This window comes from Mycotypha africana (genome assembly GCF_025528875.1).
Source record: "Mycotypha africana strain NRRL 2978 chromosome Unknown BDF20scaffold_1, whole genome shotgun sequence".
In the NCBI taxonomy this organism is placed as follows: domain Eukaryota; kingdom Fungi; phylum Mucoromycota; class Mucoromycetes; order Mucorales; family Mycotyphaceae; genus Mycotypha; species Mycotypha africana.
In genome coordinates, this window is record NW_026515725.1 from 588,867 (window position 1) to 606,111 (window position 17,245).

The following is a 17,245-nucleotide window of genomic DNA, read 5'->3' on the forward strand; positions in this document are numbered from 1 at the left end:
ACTTTGACCATGCAAGTGAGTTTGCAGTTGTGAGCTCCTCAAGTCTTGGAGAAGGTCCCACCACCAAAAAGAAGAAGAAAAACCTTAATAAAGGCGTCAAAAAAGAATGATATTATCAAACAGACCCTTCTTGAAATGGGGAGACTATATAATCTGTTGTATTCTGTATATTTGTTCATTTTGTATAAAAAATTGTATATAATCTTGTTGATCGCTATCTTTATTATGCTATTCCTACTATTTACAAATAAATGAATTGTTTTTTTTTGCACAGTAATCCTACAATTTGAATGAAAGTCTAGAATAAGGCACATCCAACAATTGTGTCGGTGCAGATTTGCGACCCACAATAATGCCGTTCTCACTGACGCCACCAAAAACATCAGTTGTAATTTTTGGCTCCTTTGGTACTTCAACAACTGTAGCATCGATTGTGAAATCCTTCCCGCTCACTCCTAAGGCAATCTCTTCCTTTTCCATCAAATCACTCGATACATTTTTGAATCCCAGGGATTTTTTGGTGAAGAACTATTGTGAATAGGTAACGACGAATCAGTAAAACAAACAATCAGTAAATACAATGCGATCAGCTTTGTCATTTACCTGGATCATTTGTCCCACTTTAAGGGTTGCTGTAGTATCTATAGACATGCTTCCTCTTCCAGGATCTCCACTAGTGATTTTGTTCACTGTCATGTTAGCCATCGCGCTAGCGGTATTTTGTTCTTGAGATGGGTAAACACCTAGATAAAACTCTTCATCTTTTGATATTTTCGGCCTATTTTGTATTAAGCGCAACAACAAGCCTGTGGGTCCTCCTTGCTCTACATCTAGGATCACATTACCCTGGCACCGTGTGATTTTCATAGGTTCTCCTAATTTTTCAATTGCTGTGTAATTGATCTTCACATCATCATTTGATACGCTGCTGCTGCTATCGTTGTTATAAGATGCAAAGCCTACTATCCCTGAACCTACTATTTCCTTTGCAGATTTGAATAAAGTATAAGGTGTTCCAGTGATGAAGGGTGTGGATGCGCCAACAATACCAAGTTTAGGTATTTCTGGATAGTGATGATCTAATGTATGCAATAACTGCTCTGGCTCGTTATCCGATAGCATGAATATGAACGAAGGCGGTGTTTGATCTGCTGCAGATAAACCTTCGGGAAGAGTGAACTCTTGAACAGCCGAAGAAACCAAATCAGGCTTACCCCAGCCTTTGGTATCAATATAGTCATTTTGAAATGCTATTCTTTCTCTATCGTCGACACGTCCCCATCGACCTACGGATATATTACGAACTTTCAATCTTTGTTGATCGTCTTTTATGAAAAATGGAACAACTTTTTCGTTGTATCCCAACAGCAGTGAGACACCATGGTTCAATTCAGGTACTCGATCGATAACACCGCCAATGAGTATCTTGGGATTATGCAACTGGGTATCGAGATCGTGCAATACATCTTGGTATTGGCTCAAGGTAAACGATTTTGAGATCAAAGCAACACAAATGTCAGGTGCAGTAGAAAATCTATCTTTCCCTTTGACAGAATCTATTGCAACTTTCGCACATTCTCGTGATGTGGGTCCGGTTGCTGTTACTTTTGTCCAAATAGACCGCGCTGAAATATGTCTTGATGCTTTATTTATGAAACATCTGTTAGTAGTAGTGGCTGCCTTGAAGGAAGATAACATGAGTACAGGTTTTAGTAAAACTAAAAAAGTCTCTCTCTCACTCTCTCACTCTCTCTCTGTCTTTCTCTACGTGGGTGGAGAAGGTGGCAGAAGAATAAGCAGAATTACAGATAATGCTACTGGTTTACTGGGGTTGAATTGTTGGCTAGTGCTTTCATGGAATCCTACCAAGTGTTTTCGACGATAAGAACAAGAATTATAATGCTGCACAATGTCCTTTCTTGATAAAGCAACTCAACCTATAAAGCTTAGAATACTGAATCAAGTAGCCTCGTTATCGTTCTTTTAGAATTATACAATGGCGCGGTTTTATTGAGAGAATCGATTTTTAAAAGTACATTTTGATCTTTTACTGTCATTACACCCATTTTCCTTATCTACTGCATTTTTAACTGCATATAGAAACTGGCTTTTCAAAGTTCGAGATAACAGGCTATCAATTGACATGTACGATATAAACGTACTTCATTCAAAACTGTATTTTTTAGTGTTTGCAAAGTTGTAACGAAACTTTTTAGCGGAAACGCCTCCAATATTTTGCCGATAAAAGGCACACATTTAACCTTAACTCTAAACTACTATACTCATAAGTCAAGTGCTACCAATAAAGCCGTGTCAACACTTGGCCCTGCTGCTGCATCTGATCAACGGTTCAACCGTAACAAACTGCTCGTGATTTGCGAAAAGCCTACAGAATTGCCATGGTAAGGAAGATCAACGGTTTTTCGATTTTATATCAGTTACGGAATAACAATAAAACGTTACGCTTTTGTAACGTAAATCCCGTTTTTCGAATGAAAATCATACATTTCTATTTGTAATTTCATAGAAATTTTCATACGTAAAACAAATAAGCCTCTTCACATGAAAAAGACGTTTTTTTTACATGTTCAACCAATCATGCATACGAAGAGAAAAAAAATCATGAAAATTGATCCACTAAAGTCACGTAATATAAATGACGAAATTGACCAAACATTGGGGGAGAGAAATACACACAAAATCCTTCACCCCTTTATGTGGGCTTATCCCAAAATTGAGTAGGCGATCAGATCCAGTGATTTGCAAAATTACAGTGAAAAAAAAAAAAAAAAAGATAGGCTAAAATGGATCTCTGCATCTCTCTTTTCTCTATTTTACACTGACTTTTCGTCATCTTTTTTCATATCTTTGATATGTCTCAGCAAAGCACCATGGTGAAAACAGTCCTATCAAATGATTCAGGCATTCGTAAACGTCTCGAAGATGACAGTAGTAATATTAAACAAGTCAATGACACAACCAGTTTGCTGAAAAAACCTTATCAAAAACTCGACAAGATGGTGTTGACTTGGGATGAGATCCCAGAATGGATGCGTGACAATGTATACATTATTAGAGGGTACAGACGGCAATCCGATAATTACATAGAATGTTTGAAAAGCATGTTTTATCTTCATAATGAATTCGGTAACGTGTTTCTGTGCAACTTTAGCAATAAGTAAAGGAGAGTCATCGAATGTGAGACTGACAAATGATGATTTAAATTTTGGTTTAGTCAATATTTGGAGCCATCTGTTGACATTCTTCTTATTTTTGGGATTGGGTATCCATTTTCTTTGGAGAAAGCCCTTCTACGGCTCATTAACAACGTTTGACATCATCTACTTCTACTTGTTCATCTGTGGAGCGTTATTATGTTTGGGTTTCAGCGCTTGTTTCCATTGTTTTTCAAACCATTCAGAGAAAGTAGCAGCAGCCTGGAATCGTTGCGATTATGCGGGAATTACCTGTTTGATTGTGTAAGATGCAGAATCGCTTGATAAAGAGATATGAATTTTTAGACTAATTGGATGTCCATCGTATTAGAGGATCTTTCTTCCCTGTTATATATTATGGATTCCATTGTCATCACATTTTACAAGGTAATTTAAAACTCATGATACCCAAAAGAAGAAGGCAAGCTAATTCAGGATTGAGAATAACTTAAGCTAACGCTATTTATGTAATTTATAGTCGTGTATTTGTCCACCGTCATGGTGTTGGGGTCTATCACGGTAAGACCATTGAAAACCCCCACTATCATCTGTCATACAAGTTGGACCAAAATGATTCATCTAATCTCCATCATCATCTTTTAGGCGGCTGTGACATTAATGAAGCATTTCCGTACACCAGCTTATAGATGGATCCGTGCAAGTTTATTCATGCTACTAGGTTTATTTGGACTTATTCCAACCTTCCACGGAATCTGGATTTATGGCGTATGTAGTAGATGAGATTCAATGCTGACCATTCTGATTGCACTAAAGCTAAACGAAACGTTTTTATTTGTACCTAGCTCAACAATGCAATGAGAACTATCTCCTTAGGACATATGGCGCTTATGGCAGTTACGTATATCAGCGGTGCATTGATTTATGGCTTCCGTTTCCCTGAACGCGCTCGTCCTGGCAAATTCGATATTTTCGGCGCTTCGCATCAAATTTTCCATTTCTGTGTTACCATAGCCGTTATTTCGCATTATCTGGGAGTTATGAGCGCCATGGCTTTCTGGCATGATACATCCAATGTTGGATTCTGTCAAGCACTATTCTTATAGATTCCAAATATAATTTCTATAACTTATTCTTCATTATTCTCATTAGACACAAAAAAGTGATACCCTTCGAGCTCATCAACATCCTAACGTACTTGGTCTTATTTGATCTAAATTAATGTTCGAAACCTTTTCTTTTGTAACGCTAGAACTTCTACGGACATTCCTTTTCTGTTCCGCTCCTTGTAATACAAATAAAGTACCACGTTACCCTGCGGCATGCATGTATAGTGATAAGTTTAAATTCATTTGTAAGAGAATACTCTTGTTTATAATCACGAGGATAGATGTTCACGTATATTTATCATATTGATTATGCACTACCAAAATTGCTAATACTATGTTCTGACACTTATCTCAAAGATCTTCTTTTGTATTATCGATTAACTCGGTACCGCTATTGAAAATCGCGAGAAATCTCGATTTTTTTTTTCACTCTATGTTGTCCAGTATCTCTTTGCACACTTTATCAAGTTTGTTTTTAGCTTTAGATCAAAGCTGATAAATGTTATCATATTGGTTTCGATCTGTAACGGATGACCCTTTGGTCGATATTGCTCTCAACAGTTCCAGATACATGCATACCCTCCTGCTCATCATACTAGGTAGGTATGGTAATCACAAGGCCTCTTCAACTCTGTATAGTGTAAGCGTATTGAACTATATACGAGGTTCATTTTTTCTATAGGCGAGGGACTACTAAGTTACAGGTTGCTTAGCGTAAGGTTTAGCCCGTATATACATCGTCTGTCTTCAAAATTACGATCAAAATTGTTAGGAATTTCATTATGTGGTTCATGCTGGTAAACGTCGACTTACAACGATAAATCTGGAGGGTCGCCAATGACTGGAAAAATTGAAGGACTCTTATATGTAGCGATTTTCATGGACTAGAGATTTTTCTCTGTAAGCTTGTAGTGAAACAGTTAAGGCGAAGCGACTACATTTTTGGGGATGAACGTGATGACACTTGAGTTGGCTCAGTCGTCCTCTTGTACCATTTGCATTTAAACTATCAAGAGGCAAAATCATAGAGAAGACAGTAAATGCCCTAAAAGAAGAAGAAAATCCTACATCTTGCTTCACAAAGTGATGGTTTTTGATTGATTCTTGCGTGCTGCGAAAAATAAATGAATCTCAACATTAGCGAATCGAATGGCAATGCTAAAGCAAGAATTGACCGTCATCGGTTCCTGTCAAGTAGGAATGTCTTCTATTCTGACTTTAATACAGTCTTTTCAGTTTTTTAAGATAAGGCATTTAAACTACCGAAGAATTACAGCAATAAACTACCAGCATTTGTTGATCAAACCTTGTAACAGTATTATCGCTTTGGAATTTGCGATTCAAGGATTTCATCGTATGTTGAGTTATCCCAGAGAAACCTTTACCTTTAACCAAAAGTCGGTTGATCCGTTTTATGAAAATTGTTGCATTCTTCCGGTATATCATTCATTAGCTCGGACATTCTTTAATGTATTATCAAACGATGACATAGGTAACGCTGTTAAGTAACATAGGAAGCTGTCCGAAACCACGCGACAGACATTTACTTATGGTTAATGTTAGCTTGACACCGAAATACATCCTTTCCGGTCAAAATATATCTTTACACTTTTTCCCGCAGGTTTTAATGATCACTAATAAGAATGGTCTACAAAATTGACTTCTTGCACATTCTTCGCAAAACTATCTTGATGTTTCCAACAAATGAATGCAAAACTAAGTATATAAAGGCTTGCTGTTATTCTTCTATTTTGAAATAAAACAAAAGCATGTACTGGCAGCTCCTTTACAAACAAAGCAGTAGTAACCTATAGCTGCAAAAAAGAATCTTTCAAGAAAACTATAGTTATGGTCGCGGTTGGAATTTGATACTGCTGTTGCGTCCATTCCGTTTTTGCTGGTTAAAAATCATCATATACAGCCGCATCTACGGTAAAAAGTTTATTTTTGTGCTTCATGTAGTATCAACCGTTTATTACAGGCTCATTAGTTGCAAATCTGCATTTAACTCCTGGTATTCTCTTTATCAGATCATCTTAAAATACATTTCTTTTTTTTTTTGTGCTTAACATTGGACTTGATATCTATCGTCTGACAGAAGCTCAAGATACGAAGCCATCAAATACAATTCTGCGGAGTAGTTACTGTTGACATCTTTATTGTTCTCTTCCATTGTAGTTCAATTCAATGAAGATCATATATCGTATGAGTTTCACAAAGAACCCGATAAAAAAAATTTTTTTGCACTTCTGTCGGGCTTCAATTTCCTTTTTTGAATTCATATTGCTGCCCCCTTTCATCTCAACTCAGTCCTTTTCGTATTTACTGAAAGTCTTTTCCCTCCTTCTGGAATTATATAAGGCGAACATCTCAATTAATATATTCATAAACCTTCCATGTTTTTAAGACCGAATATCCGCATCATGTGTGTCTGAATGATTAAAATGAAGTATCTCCATTCTGACTCGTCGAATTTCTGATTCTTAGATTTCAGAATCAAAATACAGGGCAAAAGTGCCTGTTTTAAACATTATTACTGGAGGAACGCTTTCAAAGCTACCTTAAGAACTATGCCTTTATGTTGTTGTCAATCTTTAGAATAAAGACTACCATGTCAGTGTATTGCGTCATTCATTTTGTTCATTATTTCATATTTGACACATTTATTATGTACCTCGTTCTGTGGCATCCCTGCGGCAATTAAGTACAAGAGAGCGTAAAGAAATTCTAAACCGTGAGTTGCATAAAGGAGATTTCCATGGTGTAACTGTCTTAAAACAGAGATAACTCTATTCTAAATGTCAATCATCGCTATAGAATTGAAGGCGCGGCCTTTATTGTTTCTATTCGAAATATCATTGATTTAATTGTACTCCGGTATGAACGCCATTGTTTCTCTGCAACCCGGCATAATTGACAGCAGTTTACGTTATTGTTGAAAACAATAGATATACAATAAACGATAAATGGGTCCTGTTATTGCTGTATTACCGAAGCATACGGTTGTTTAGAGTTGCATTTTAACATATTGTCTGTGCTTTTAGTTGGTTTGTCATCATGGTTACGATAAAGAATTAGAATGCTGATACTACCTCTTTATCATTAATAATGCACTCATTTGATAAGCTTTTTCATTTCTGTGCCTATCTGTAATCAAGTCAGAATTCTTCGTAAAATAAAATTGTTAAAAAAACTTTTTTTTCTCTTGAAGATATTTCAGTGGCCGTTCAAAAAATCACCCCATTTGATTCATCTGTGCTCTCGGTGTTATAGACCGAACGCGTCGATTGAATCGAACAATTTAAAATAATGGATTGAACAATCACTCTTTTCTTTCTTTTTCTAATCTTTTTTTCTGCATCCGTACAGTTCACTATTTATTTGTTGTTCGTTCGTTTTAATACACAGAATTAAAATGGACTTTGCTACAGCAGCCGGTGAAGCACACCAATTTAATTGGTTAGAACAAAAGTGGAACGCCCTCTATGATGGACGCAATCCTTTGATTGTCACCGGTATTCTCGCCTTTACTCTGCACGAATTGGTTTATTTTGGTCGTTTCTTGCCTTTCCTTGCCTGTGATTACATTCCTTATTTCAAACAGTATAAGATTCAACCAAACAAAGTCAACACCACTGCCGATTATATCAATTGTACAAAAAAAGTTGTATTCCAACATTTCTTCTATGAAGGTCCTCTTATTTTCCTTTTCCATCCCATGGCTACTTATTTGGGCATGAATGTCGAAGCTCCTTTCCCCGCCTGGTACGTAGAATAACGGAATTGTAGATAGGGTTAGGGTGATGAAGATGTATGCATATGTTCGTCTCTGCTGTCTGCGCGTGCTTAGATAATCTGTCAAAAAAGAGTATAGGATTCCATAGGACGGATATTTAGGCACCGGTTTCATTAGAGTGTGTTCGCGGAGTCGATTCATAATCATTACATCAAATGGGGATGAGGGGCAGAAAAAAACAGGGAAAAAAAAAGTGTCAGAAGAAAAACCTTTATCGGTGTGGAAAAATAGACAGAAAGAGAAAGTATTAACGGCATTGACCGATCTGCTTATAGGAAATACATTTGGCCTCAAATTGCTATTTTCTTCGTTTTTGAAGATGGCTTCCATTATGTTGTTCACAGAATTATGCACTGGCCTCCTCTTTACAAGAGCATTCACAAGGTTCATCACGAATATGCTGCTCCCTTTGGTATTGCTGCTGAATATGCTCATCCCTTAGAAACCTCTATTCTTGGTATGGGTACCATTGGTGGTCCTCTCCTCTATCATATTGTCCAAAAGACCTACTTCCACGATGACCGTAACTGGCAACTTCATCTTTTCACTATGCTTTTGTGGATCGTCTTCCGTCTTTTCCAAGCCGTTGACTGCCACTCTGGTTATGATTTCCCTTGGTCCCTTCGTCACTTCCTTCCCTTCTGGGCTGGTGCTGATCATCATGATTATCATCATATGGCTTTCGTTGGCAACTACGCTTCTTCTTTCCGTTGGTGGGATTACCTCTTCGGTACTGATACAAAGTATCGTGCTTACCGTGCCCGTCAAGCCGAAGAAAAGCGCCTCAAAAAGAAGAAGGGATTGTAAATTTCTCTCGTCTCCTATATTGTCATACTATTTCATCTCTTAAATATCATGTAAAATAATCTTTTATAATCTGTTGTGTTTATCTTTTTTCTTTTAACTACTACTTTTTACCCGTATATCAAATTCTTACAATGTTCTTGCATTTTTCATGTATAAAGTTTGAATTATTTTAATAGCAAATATGCACACGGCAAATGTGAATTTACACCTGGAAAGGAAAAAAAAAAAAAAAAAAAAAAACGATGGTAAAAATAGAAACAGCCTTCATTGTTTGCATTTCACATGACGACTCCAGCATTGCTCACAGAGAAAATCGTAAATGCCGAGGAAAACGTTTTCTTTTGATGAAGAGTATTCAGAGTTGTAGTAACATCGTACGAGAAAATGAGTCTTGCAAGCAACCTTGAATGATACTATGCTTTGAGGTTGATAAGAACATGTCATACTGGTTATATGGAATACATCAAGCGAACGCAGGCTTGTAGTAGAACTCATGTTCCAAAGAAAATTATGCAAGCAATTTGCAGTTTGTGAGAAGTGACTAATGATATTCATTTGAGAGCAGTTGATATCGCTACAAAATTTAAAAACCATTTATATTTTTCTAAGAGGGATAATGTTAAATCTATGATTATTTAGAAGCCCTAATAGATCTAGTATTACCGTTGAACTTATTGCATTTTGCAGCTATTTTCAGCCAAAATATTGACAGTTTGATCATAATGTCTTGTATGAAATATGCAGTTTGTGTTTTACTTCTCTCTGGTTGCTTAAATCGATTACAATAGATGCACAACCTTTATGATTGTAGTAAAGACATTCTTTCTCTTATAAACTCTTGACGTAAAGTGGATTACTATTAAGACAAACCTTGGATGCATGCAACTATGCTGGTAAGTACTTTGATGCGTGTGTTCAAATTGAAAAAATGCACACATCCCTTTAATAGAAGTCGCTTAACATCTTCCAATTATATTTTTAACCTTAGCCTTGTCATTATATCCAAAAGTTTATTGCTCACGCTTGTGTTTAAGTAAGACGTAACAAACATAGTTATAGCATGGAGATCTAACTGAGAGGGTGAAGAAACTTTCTATTTTATTGCTCTGTTTCATTGAGCTTCAACGAAAAAAGTGAATATATATATGCCAATCCAACATTATTGATAAAAACCCAAACAAATCTAGTAAATAACTGCTAAGGAAGTTCAGTCGATATCAAATATGAGCTAGTATCTTGAATATATTCCGGCATAATTGACCAAGCGGCTTCCCTACCACTAAGCGGGCAAATACCCTTGTCAGCTTACTATTCCACTATGTTCTCGTTCCTGCTTAAATTAAATACCACCCTTTAAGTTACTCAGCAAAAGTGATAAATTGTGCATTGCAATTGATTGAAGTGTTTACGGACAAAGAATATGAACACATGAATTTGCATTTGATCAGTAGTTGAGCATTTATTTAACCGTTAAGCATCGATTACTATGAATACGTTTCTTTCTTGTTAACCTTCTCAAAAACTCACAGTAAGGTAAATCAAAAATCAACTTAAATGTATCTTTGTGTAGCTTAAAAGCGAAAAGATCGTCTTCTTAAAAAGCAATTACCGTATATGGCAACCTACCAACATGGAGCGAAGTATCACAAGCTGATTATTCTAAAAGATGTGGTGGAAGCCTCCTATTGCTGTTAAAAGAAGATTCAGAACCTTTCAATTAGTGTAAGTAATTCTTTTTACTAAAGATAATATCATTTCTTCTTTCAAGTAAAGGTGTAAAAAAGGTGGTGCTTGACTTAACAGCCCTGAGAAAACCAAACTAAACATAATCGGAAACCGTTATCAAGCATCAACGAGGCGATAAGCAATACCAATCCTTATACACTTCTATCAACAGCTAACTGTAATATCTGTCTTTCGATTCCTCTTCGACTTACTTTGGTGATTCATTCTCCATTGTCTGAATAAGTAAAATGGCAGCAGTTGTTTTCAAAGCAGACAAAGCCGTGTTTCTTTCACATAAATCCATCTACAGCATAGCAATAGTAACTATACTATTAGTATGGCTGACTGTCTATCATACTCCACACTCTGTCCCTACGTTTAGCCGCCCCAAATCTCATAAACAACCATATTCAAGCATTACATCTAACAAATCTGATAGCCACGCCCTATGTACAATTGAATCATATAATCATGGAAAGTGGGTTTACGACCCAATTGTAAATTTAGGAAATAACCTCACAGCAGCTAACTTTGCTACGGCTACTGGATATTATTGTCGCAAAAAATTTGCCCATCGATGCTTCCGGCGATCTGAATCAGAGCTTATACGAGCTAAAACGATGTAAATATCATTTTATATGCTCTAACGTATTGTTATGATGCCAGTGCCTAAGCTACACTTTCAATTCTAGTGTGGACTATCGTTGGCAACCCGAAAGCAATTGCACGCTTCTGGACTTCAATCCTAAATTACTGTCTGAACATCTCAATGACCATCCCATTTTGTTTGTAGGTGATTCCATCACTCAACTACAATTTGAGAGCTTAGGGTGCTTATTGGGGCACTATTATACGAACAGGCATCCATCTCATTCTAACTTGAATGGTGGCAATCCAAACATCCGTGTGGATGAAAAGGCTCCTGAAAGCAAAGAAACAGCGTCCTTGGCCTTCATTCGGTCTGATTATTTGCTACGGTTGGACGATTTCAAACTCACAATTCCTGCAGATAGTCCAGGTACGCAATTGGGCACCGGGTTAAACCATCCATGGTAAAGCAAAGACTACGCTCACAAACGAACCCATCACATTACTAAGACTAAGCTTTCCTCTATTAGGGTTCATGGTCTATCATATTTCGACTATATTGTACTCAACACTGTAGGTGATAAAAGATATCTATTAACTTGCCAAAAAATGTTATAACAACAAAATCCTTTTTTGCTATTATGTCATCAATATATAGGGGCCACACTGGCATCCGAATCTTATGTGGGGTCCGAATGAAACAGAAGAAGAACTACTCGACGCGTTCAAAAGAGCCATGAGCACTATTTTAGATTATTTGGATAATCATGTTCGATCCAATCAAAAGGTATGGATCAGGACAACGCCTTATGGTCATGCTGCATGTTCGCAATTTACGGAACCATCTATTACACCAATTCCTCCTTCTGGTAAAACAGGGGAATTCGAATGGCACTTATTTCAGCAGTTCGATATGATCTGGAAAGACATACTATTACCTTACCGCAAAGACAATCGTTTCGAAATTTTTGATGTTACAACCTTGTCTAATCTACGAGGCGATGCGCATTCAAAACCTGATAAAGACTGTTTACATACGTGCTTACCAGGACCTGTGGATTACTGGAACCGACTTTTATACCACGAAATAATGAAAAAGGAGATAGGCTATACTTACTAATGTATGATACTATTGTTATATCGTAATACGCTGTACAAGTACTTCATAATAACACATACCCCTTTTCGACATTGTGAGCTAAACAATAGCACAAACTCATATTTGTCCTCGAGCAATTATCGAATAGTTACATCGAAAAAAATCACTTTCACCTTTGAAGCTTCATTTTAATATTGTTAACAGATAAAATCTCTTTTTTATTGTCTGTTTCTATATTACATCTCCATCGCCTGTTGAAGTTCCTTTTTCTTTTTTGATTCCACTGCCATTCGTAGAAATGATTGTACTTTATCCGCAGCGTCAACCGATAAATCATGACAGTTAAAATACTAATACATGATTTTAAAGTAAGGTCAGTTTACTATAACTATATTCAATACCGAACTGATACTTGATACTTTACTTCCTCCTCGTTAAATATACCGTCTGAATTTGATAACAGAATGTATGCTTTCGTTTGTATGTTATTGAACGCGAAAGTGTGCACTGATTTAGCATTCTATTGGTGCAATCATAAAAGTATGCTTTAATTAGTCTCTACTTCTTGCTCTTGTACTATTATTTACCACTAATATGATTGCTTGTTTAATACCTGTAATTCTTCTAAAGTGGGGTCTAATACTAATTCTCCCGATCTTCCATCTACCATCACAGTAATAGCTGCTGCCATATGCTTTAAGGGTATACCAGCATCCAATAATGCTAAAGAAATGGCATTAACAGCCGCTGCCAATATGCAACCATCATCCTTCAAAATTTGTACAACGATTTGAATCAGTGTACGTGGCATCATGCCGCCTAGTATAATAGGCTCAAAAGTAGTGCGTAATATAGTCTCAATGAGTTTCTCTTTCGTTGCAGCGACACCTTTGACAGGTCGAACGATAACCTCAATTGTGGATTCGTCTAGCTTTTCATCGCGAATTTGAACGTCGATTGGGCCTGAGACTGAACATATAACTGAAGTATCACCTACAAAGAGAGAATGCAGTTAGCTTTTGTACCGTATGAGTGGTGTAATCACTGAATGAATGAATATACATACCAAAGTTAAACTTGGCAGATCCATCAGCTCTATTCAAAATGTTCTGAGAGGCAGAGAATGCACGGATTTGGGTGTTATCAGTTCGACGATCGGGTCTGTTCACCATTAGATCTGTTATCTGTGTCAAAGTACACTTGAACTGAAAAAGATTAAAGTAGTATTTTTCGGTACGAATTCTGGACTTGAAACCCCTTTTTACGGTCACGGAGTATTTTTGCATAAAAAAGGCTGAAGCCAAGAACTACAGCCACTTCCATAACGAAAAGAATTCTTTTAAATGTTGCAAAATAAGCGATTTAATATGAACTGTGGAATATAAATGAATGGAGAGTATAATTGATGAAAGAGCAAAATTTAAAATTGTGGACAATATAAGCTTTTGTCGATGATTTTCTTAAAGTGAATAATATCTATTTCTTTTCTTCGCAGTCCTTCTTATCTTCAACATGGATACCAAATCTCTTCTTTCTTGAGTACACGTTCCAATAATACTGCCATGCAAAGGATATCAACATTATGATAATTACAAAGGCAAGCATGACATATACTTGCATTCTTATAATGTAAATATTGACATGGTTTTTGTTGCCATCAAAGATGGATAAGAAAGCATTGATCAAGCCAGTATGAATAAACAGATCCAAGCCGAGGATAAAGAGATAGGCGCCAGTAAATGCTGTACAAAATATGACTATGTAACTCTCCGCGAGAATCAATAAAATACCAAATATGACTCCCATGCCGATAATGAAGCAGATTCGTGCAACAGGCTATAAAAAGGATAGCAGCAAAAGTTATGCTTATTGGTAAAGATGCAGAAGTAATGGTATAGTCTTCGTTGGTATACTCACGATTTGTATAACTAGATTTTCTTTCCAAGACAAAATAAACACAGCAAGGAATAGACCTGCTACACCACCAATAAAGTATAAAGAGATACCGTACAGGAATACGAACAAGAAGGCGCCAATAAGCCCAATGCCCACGCTTACACAAGTATATACGATTTCATTGTGAGGATAACCATACATAGGTTCATTATTCACCAAGCCAATCCAAGTCATTAGAGCTTTAAGCGAGAAAAGGAAAGCTACATGTAAGCAATGTGTTTGAGCAAACTATTGATTTTGTTACTTACCAAAAAAAGTAAATCCGACAGCAGCTAAAGTTCCTCTGAACGAACTAAAGCCAAAGATAAGAAAATAGACACCCAGTAGCATCAGGACAATGCCTGTAAAGCCTTGAGCAACGGATATGCCGTGACCATATGTGTCTACGAAAACCGATCGAATTAAGTATCAATTCATGAAAGTTTAATAACGGTGAATGGTAACTACAACGTCATGGTGATTATACATACGCCATAGATAGTTGCTCCAACATTTATTGTCGCAAGAATTGTTCTTCTTACTGCTACCAGAGCCTCCACCGGAACTTGCACCTTTAGTTTTCGTAGTTGTTGATGTTTTGGTTACTGTCTTTGTTACTGTTTTCAATTTACCATTTCCACAATATACAGTCGTTGTCACCGTCTGCCATAGCATATTCAAGTCTGATACAGCTACTTTCACATTTGTGTCGGCATCATACTTATTCTCACAAGCGTCGGCCCAGAATTCATAGAGACTAAGTGTATCCTCTACATCACGTTTCTGCAGCGCTCTTGGTGCAGGTGTTGGCGATCCTCTTGCGACAACAGCGGCAGTTGCTATAGTACTGCTGCTTAATGTAGCAGTTGGCCGTGGCTGAATCACGATAGCTGTTACTGAGCATATCAAACATAAAAGTAGCACACAAAGCTTCATTTCGGTAATTGTTGTAGTTGATGCCTTTTCCCCTCTACTATTTTGATGTGAGGAACGAAAGGAAAGATCCTGAAGTAATGAAGATACCGATGGTTAGAAGTAAAAGACAAGATAATAAGTAAAATTTTAATGTTATAAGATTATGTTTTTACACATATTGCCCATTTATAACAGGCGATTGTTTTCAGACTTCCTTTATTGCCATAGAACGTATATATGATGATCTAGCAACTCTTATGTGTAACAGAAGCCATGTTGCGAGGGATTTTCATGGCTTTTTGCTTGGAGTTGCCTTTTATATCAATATGTTTTCTTTGCGATCAGAAGTATACGAGATATTATTAGACTGTACGACTCTTACGAAGTGATAAAAATGCTATCATACTTTGACAATGTCACAAACCCTACGACCCATATCACTAGTTGTAGTGCTTATATGTGATACGTGTTTTTCGATAATTAATACTCAATGCTGTAATGCCAATGAAGACGTGGCCACTTGCACGCTTTTTATTGAGACAGGTCGAGTATTACTACCTGTAAATTACAATCTCTTACGGTAATCATTGCTTTGAAGTCGGGGGAAAATTCGCTTGAAAATAACGAGCATCTAATGAATTATTACCCAAAGGAGACGTTTCTATATCATATGCGAAGGATGGACTACATCATCTATAAACATATGCCCATACAAAATTTTTTGATGAAATGATTTCTGAGCGGCATAAAAGATTCCCTTTAATTCATATGACAGTTGTTCGTGGCTGTTGCCCATTTCAGTTACAATGACGATCAATTTGGAGACTGTCATTGCAACCAATTCCAGTACAGAAAATCAGTTAGAAACTATTGACCTTGAGGGAGGCTTGATCACTACCTCTTCTCAACCTTTCAGAAAGAAATCTGACTTTTCAAGCACTGATGTACTGATTTGCGCTACCCATGGCAAAATCTATGCTCTTCATAAACTCAACGGTAGCCGCTTATGAAGAACCGACTTTCCTACTGGAGCCTTTGGCGGCGCTATATCTCTCTTTATCGAAGAACAAAATAAGTTATTTGCTGGTGCTGGTGGAAAAATTGCATGTTTGAATGTTTTAACAGGTGATACAATGTGGGTTAATAGAATACCTGTAAAGTATCCATTCACAAGTAATATTTGCACAACCACAAATTGATCAACTACTTTATGTACTCTTTGTGGAGTAGGGTTTTGGAACCGACGACGTTGCTATAAGCTCGTCAATAAGAATGCCGGTAACAAATGATGATGCCATACGCGTCAGCGGAACAACTGACGATGAAGATTTCGAAACCATATCAGAGATAGTTGATGGCAGTGCTGACGAGGTATCACCCGATGTTAATACTAGTAAGGAAAGTTTGGAGACCCATTTGGTTTTTACAGGATCCAGAGGAATAGTGTTGGCAATGAACAGCGAGACAGGTAACATTGTATGGTCCTATAATTGTCCTGGAGGTTATTATAAAACTCCGGTCATCGTTGTCGAACCTTCAAACCATCTGTCCAAGTTGCATCCTTATCAAGTATTGTATATTGGTGCAGGCAACTGGGTTTATTGTCTGAAGGCACGCACAGGTGGAGTACTCTGGTCTGTGAAGGTCTCTAGTATAAAGTCTGGAGCCAATTATATGGCATTGGCAAGTACCTAGAGCTCTCGTTATGCTACCAAATCACATTCTTCATTTAGCAAAGCCCTTACATACCTAATAATAAACTTGTTTGTGTGAGAAACATTGAAAGAAGACTCTGTAGATAACCAAGTTTGACACTACGTATAAATATGGAATGCAGACTTTAAACAATTGTATTTCGTAGGTGGAGTAAGTCTTAAAATAACGATAAAGACCTGTACTAGAGTTGTACGAAAGGCATTTATTGTAACTATTTATTGTAGCATATTAGGATATCGGTTCTTTTATTGAAATCTATGGTGAAATTGCTTGTACCCGTACTGTAATGAAGACTTTCAGATATCAGCAGAAGTCGTTCCAATGATTTTTGATTTGTTAAATGATAATGCGCAGAAAAAATTGATGTACTGCTTATGTGAAA

At 36.9% G+C, this 17,245-nt stretch overlaps 7 protein-coding genes across 7 annotated transcripts; 4 read left to right on the plus strand and 3 right to left on the minus strand.

Annotated features, from left to right (window-relative positions):
• Positions 1-279: 279 nt before the first annotated feature.
• BDF20DRAFT_908806 (uncharacterized protein) lies at positions 280-1,698 on the minus strand (the record flags this gene model as incomplete). Its single annotated transcript, XM_053083519.1, has 2 exons — positions 280-528; positions 604-1,698. 2 exons carry the CDS (start codon positions 1,696-1,698, stop codon positions 280-282), a joined length of 1,344 nt encoding a protein of 447 aa, XP_052940241.1.
• A 1,193-nt stretch (positions 1,699-2,891) lies between these two features.
• Positions 2,892-4,279, plus strand: BDF20DRAFT_812295 (putative hemolysin-III channel protein Izh2; the record flags this gene model as incomplete). The annotated part of the gene is made up of 6 exons (XM_053076766.1): positions 2,892-3,147; positions 3,236-3,479; positions 3,547-3,602; positions 3,694-3,734; positions 3,819-3,941; positions 4,019-4,279. 6 exons carry the CDS (start codon positions 2,892-2,894, stop codon positions 4,277-4,279), a joined length of 981 nt encoding a protein of 326 aa, XP_052940242.1.
• Positions 4,280-7,629: 3,350 nt separating this feature from the next.
• BDF20DRAFT_842031 (uncharacterized protein) lies at positions 7,630-9,065 on the plus strand. The gene is made up of 2 exons (XM_053079477.1): positions 7,630-8,047; positions 8,354-9,065. The coding sequence occupies exons 1-2, from the start codon at positions 7,698-7,700 to the stop codon at positions 8,883-8,885; spliced, it is 882 nt and encodes a 293-aa protein (XP_052940243.1). The 5' UTR covers positions 7,630-7,697; the 3' UTR covers positions 8,886-9,065.
• A 1,793-nt stretch (positions 9,066-10,858) lies between these two features.
• Positions 10,859-12,318, plus strand: BDF20DRAFT_831076 (GDSL/SGNH-like acyl-esterase family found in Pmr5 and Cas1p-domain-containing protein; the record flags this gene model as incomplete). The annotated part of the gene is made up of 4 exons (XM_053078416.1): positions 10,859-11,232; positions 11,303-11,662; positions 11,729-11,771; positions 11,857-12,318. The coding sequence occupies 4 exons, from the start codon at positions 10,859-10,861 to the stop codon at positions 12,316-12,318; spliced, it is 1,239 nt and encodes a 412-aa protein (XP_052940244.1).
• Positions 12,319-12,533: 215 nt separating this feature from the next.
• On the minus strand, positions 12,534-13,469 carry BDF20DRAFT_811139 (ribosomal protein S5 domain 2-type protein; the record flags this gene model as incomplete). The annotated part of the gene is made up of 4 exons (XM_053076659.1): positions 12,534-12,647; positions 12,722-12,817; positions 12,911-13,290; positions 13,343-13,469. 4 exons carry the CDS (start codon positions 13,467-13,469, stop codon positions 12,534-12,536), a joined length of 717 nt encoding a protein of 238 aa, XP_052940245.1.
• Positions 13,470-13,611: 142 nt separating this feature from the next.
• On the minus strand, positions 13,612-15,280 carry BDF20DRAFT_842072 (uncharacterized protein). Its single transcript, XM_053079478.1, has 4 exons — positions 14,724-15,280; positions 14,502-14,636; positions 14,215-14,432; positions 13,612-14,133 (listed from the first exon to the last, which is right to left on the minus strand). Exons 1-4 carry the CDS (start codon positions 15,166-15,168, stop codon positions 13,774-13,776), a joined length of 1,158 nt encoding a protein of 385 aa, XP_052940246.1. The 5' UTR covers positions 15,169-15,280; the 3' UTR covers positions 13,612-13,773.
• A 673-nt stretch (positions 15,281-15,953) lies between these two features.
• BDF20DRAFT_903893 (uncharacterized protein) lies at positions 15,954-16,842 on the plus strand (the record flags this gene model as incomplete). Its single annotated transcript, XM_053082953.1, has 3 exons — positions 15,954-16,143; positions 16,180-16,301; positions 16,378-16,842. The coding sequence occupies 3 exons, from the start codon at positions 15,954-15,956 to the stop codon at positions 16,840-16,842; spliced, it is 777 nt and encodes a 258-aa protein (XP_052940247.1).
• Positions 16,843-17,245: the final 403 nt, after the last annotated feature.

Excerpts from the sequence above, each read along its gene's own strand:
- BDF20DRAFT_842031 (XM_053079477.1), top strand. The coding sequence starts at position 7,698 with ATGGACTTTGCTACAGCAGCCGGTGAAGCACACCAATTTAATTGGTTA. Across the intron at positions 8,048-8,353 it reads GAAGCTCCTTTCCCCGCCTG|GAAATACATTTGGCCTCAAA; the intron begins GTACGTAGAATA and ends ATCTGCTTATAG.
- BDF20DRAFT_842072 (XM_053079478.1), bottom strand. The coding sequence starts at position 15,168 with ATGAAGCTTTGTGTGCTACTTTTATGTTTGATATGCTCAGTAACAGCT. Across the intron at positions 14,433-14,501 it reads TGTCGGATTTACTTTTTTTG|CTCTAATGACTTGGATTGGC; the intron begins GTAAGTAACAAA and ends TCTCGCTTAAAG. Across the intron at positions 14,134-14,214 it reads AAAATCTAGTTATACAAATC|CCTGTTGCACGAATCTGCTT; the intron begins GTGAGTATACCA and ends TCCTTTTTATAG.